At 58.4% G+C, this 2,025-nt stretch overlaps 1 protein-coding gene across 2 annotated transcripts; it reads right to left on the bottom strand.

Annotated features, from left to right (window-relative positions):
• Positions 1 to 598: 598 nt before the first annotated feature.
• Positions 599 to 1,723, bottom strand: POP7 (processing of precursor 7, ribonuclease P/MRP subunit (S. cerevisiae)). Of its 2 annotated transcripts, none has more exons than XM_010837906.1 (2): positions 1,535 to 1,723; positions 599 to 1,281 (listed from the first exon to the last, which is right to left on the bottom strand). In XM_010837906.1, exon 2 carries the CDS (start codon positions 1,269 to 1,271, stop codon positions 849 to 851), a length of 423 nt encoding a protein of 140 aa, XP_010836208.1. In that variant the 5' UTR covers positions 1,272 to 1,281; positions 1,535 to 1,723; the 3' UTR covers positions 599 to 848. The 2 variants fall into 2 exon arrangements, with proteins under 2 accessions (XP_010836208.1, XP_010836209.1); XM_010837907.1 differs by having other exon boundaries at positions 1,489 to 1,713.
• Positions 1,724 to 2,025: the final 302 nt, after the last annotated feature.

Below are 2,025 nucleotides of genomic sequence, written 5' to 3'. Positions count from 1 at the left end.
AAAAATCAGATCCTCCTAGAAATATCCAAGCAAATAAGTGCTTATGACCTGTGTGCCCAGTAAGTCAGAGGGAAGGCTTTTCTTTCCCACTTAGAACAGCCCAGCCACAGGGTGTGAAGGGCTCTGAACCACAGCTGTTTAGAACACTTTGGATCCCCCAGGACCAGGGATCAAATGAAGCCGTGTCAATCCCTCCCACAACCTAATACAAAGGAGGCTCCATCTTTGTGTTTCTCTCTCCTTAAGCCCTCATCCTTCCTGTGCCCAGGAACTACCAACAGAGAAGCTGATAGTTTCCTCACACACAATTAGACCCCAGCTGCTTGCCAGCAGGCAGGAATATCTACTTTATTCTGCCTTCTTCTGCAAGGATGAAATATTTTAAAACAAACACTGGGGCTGTCAGGCTTCTGCACTGCACTAACGTTTGTCTTATGCTGCAGTGTCTGTAGGACAATTTATGTTCTTTCTATGAAAGCAGGAAACACCAGGGTTCCCCTCCTGTATCTAAATCTTTGTCAAGTTTCTTCCTACTCTCCTCTCCAGAATTTACACAGGGGAGAGGCAGTGCAGCGGGGTGGGTGGCCAGGCAGCAACATAACTTGAAACTTTTTATTGTACAGGACAATGGCTACAGACCACAAAGATCCAGGAAGACCCACTGCTTGGGCCCAACAAAAGATGGTAATTGCCCTCTCAATTCAGAGTCCTCCGGGCTGCCAGCGGATGGGCTTTTTCCTACATGGCTCTGGTTGAAAGATCCATGACAGTACTCAGGACAAGAAGAGCCACATCTGAGCCCCAGCTGTATGGGGATGGGTGGATAAGGTGGGCCAGCTTCATCTCAGTTACTTGGGCGTGACCCTGAAGACACGGATATGGATGGCAGAGTTGTTGCGGATCCGGGTCAGCGGCTCTCGTGAGTCAGTCTCCGGTTCCAGCTCATCGACAAGCTCCACGGTGGAGGTATTGGCAGCCACTTGCAAGGACCCGAAGCTGCCCGCCTGCAGTTGTAGGGCAATGTTGATGGCTCGGTTGATGGCCAGGCCCAAGCCGTGAATGTAGATCTCACTGCATGCGTTCTGACCCCGCGCCCCTCCGTCCAACAGCTTCTGGCAGCGGGCCAGCTGCGCCTTAAAGTCAGTCTTCATGTTGACATAGATGTCATTGGGCCTCCGGGGCAGGCGGTGGGGAAGCCGCTTCCGCAGGGTGTACTCCACCGGGTCCAGCTCCGCCTCGACGGTCCCGCGGGACTCTCGGTTTTCGGCCATGCTGTGTGCCCTGGCACGAGAAAGGGACGAGATCAACCAAGGGTGAGGAGCGACCCACGCTTCCTTCCCCACCCGGTTTCCAGCCCAAAGGGTGCACCCGGGCGGGGGCGCACTCGACGCCCCTCTTCCCTCCCACTCTCAGTCCGTTCCCACTCAACTCCAGCTCCCGCAGCTCCCCTACCCTCAGTTCGCGGACATTCATTACAACGCTCCCCACCTCGGGTCCCTCCACCGCCCCCTTTCCCCAGCACTCCAGCGCCTACTCTCTCCAGTCCCCGTGCTTTCCACGCGCACGCGGCCCGCTCCCCTGCCAGGCCAGTCGAGCGTTGCGCCGACTGGCCGGAGGAGGTGGCGCTGCCCGCGACCACCAGGACCCCAGCAGGGAAGAGGGGCGCGCCACACAGACACCGGAATGCTGAAGCCCTGTAGGCGCGGGGCGTCGGAAAAGGGTGCCGAGTGCGCACGCGCGCCCGTCCCCCCTGCCGCGGCCAGGCCTGAGGGATCCACGAATCGCCTTCCGGGCCTGCGTTCTCCCCGCCCCTTTCCTCAGAGCTGGCAAAACCGCGCGATGTGTTTGAATAACGCGAGGCTTCCGGGGCTGACGGGATCTACCACGTGTACGCCTCTTAGGCGGGGCGCGGAGGCGGGAGGCGTGTACCAAGTCCGAGTCCGGGGAGGATCTGGGTAGGGGAAGTTCTGGCTTTTTGCGGCCAGTCCAAGTCCCCGGTTCGCGAGGGTGGCTGGCGGGGGGCGG

The sequence above is a fragment of the Bison bison genome, unplaced genomic scaffold, assembly GCF_000754665.1.
Source record: "Bison bison bison isolate TAMUID 2011002044 unplaced genomic scaffold, Bison_UMD1.0 scf7180017864085, whole genome shotgun sequence".
NCBI classification, from domain to species: domain Eukaryota; kingdom Metazoa; phylum Chordata; class Mammalia; order Artiodactyla; family Bovidae; genus Bison; species Bison bison.
The sequence above is the reverse complement of the archived record's forward strand: the minus strand, read 5'-3'. Positions and strand labels throughout refer to the sequence as shown.

What these genes read in the sequence shown, in the direction of transcription:
- POP7 (XM_010837906.1), bottom strand. Translation starts at nt 1,271, where the DNA reads ATGGCCGAAAACCGAGAGTCCCGCGGGACCGTCGAGGCGGAGCTGGAC.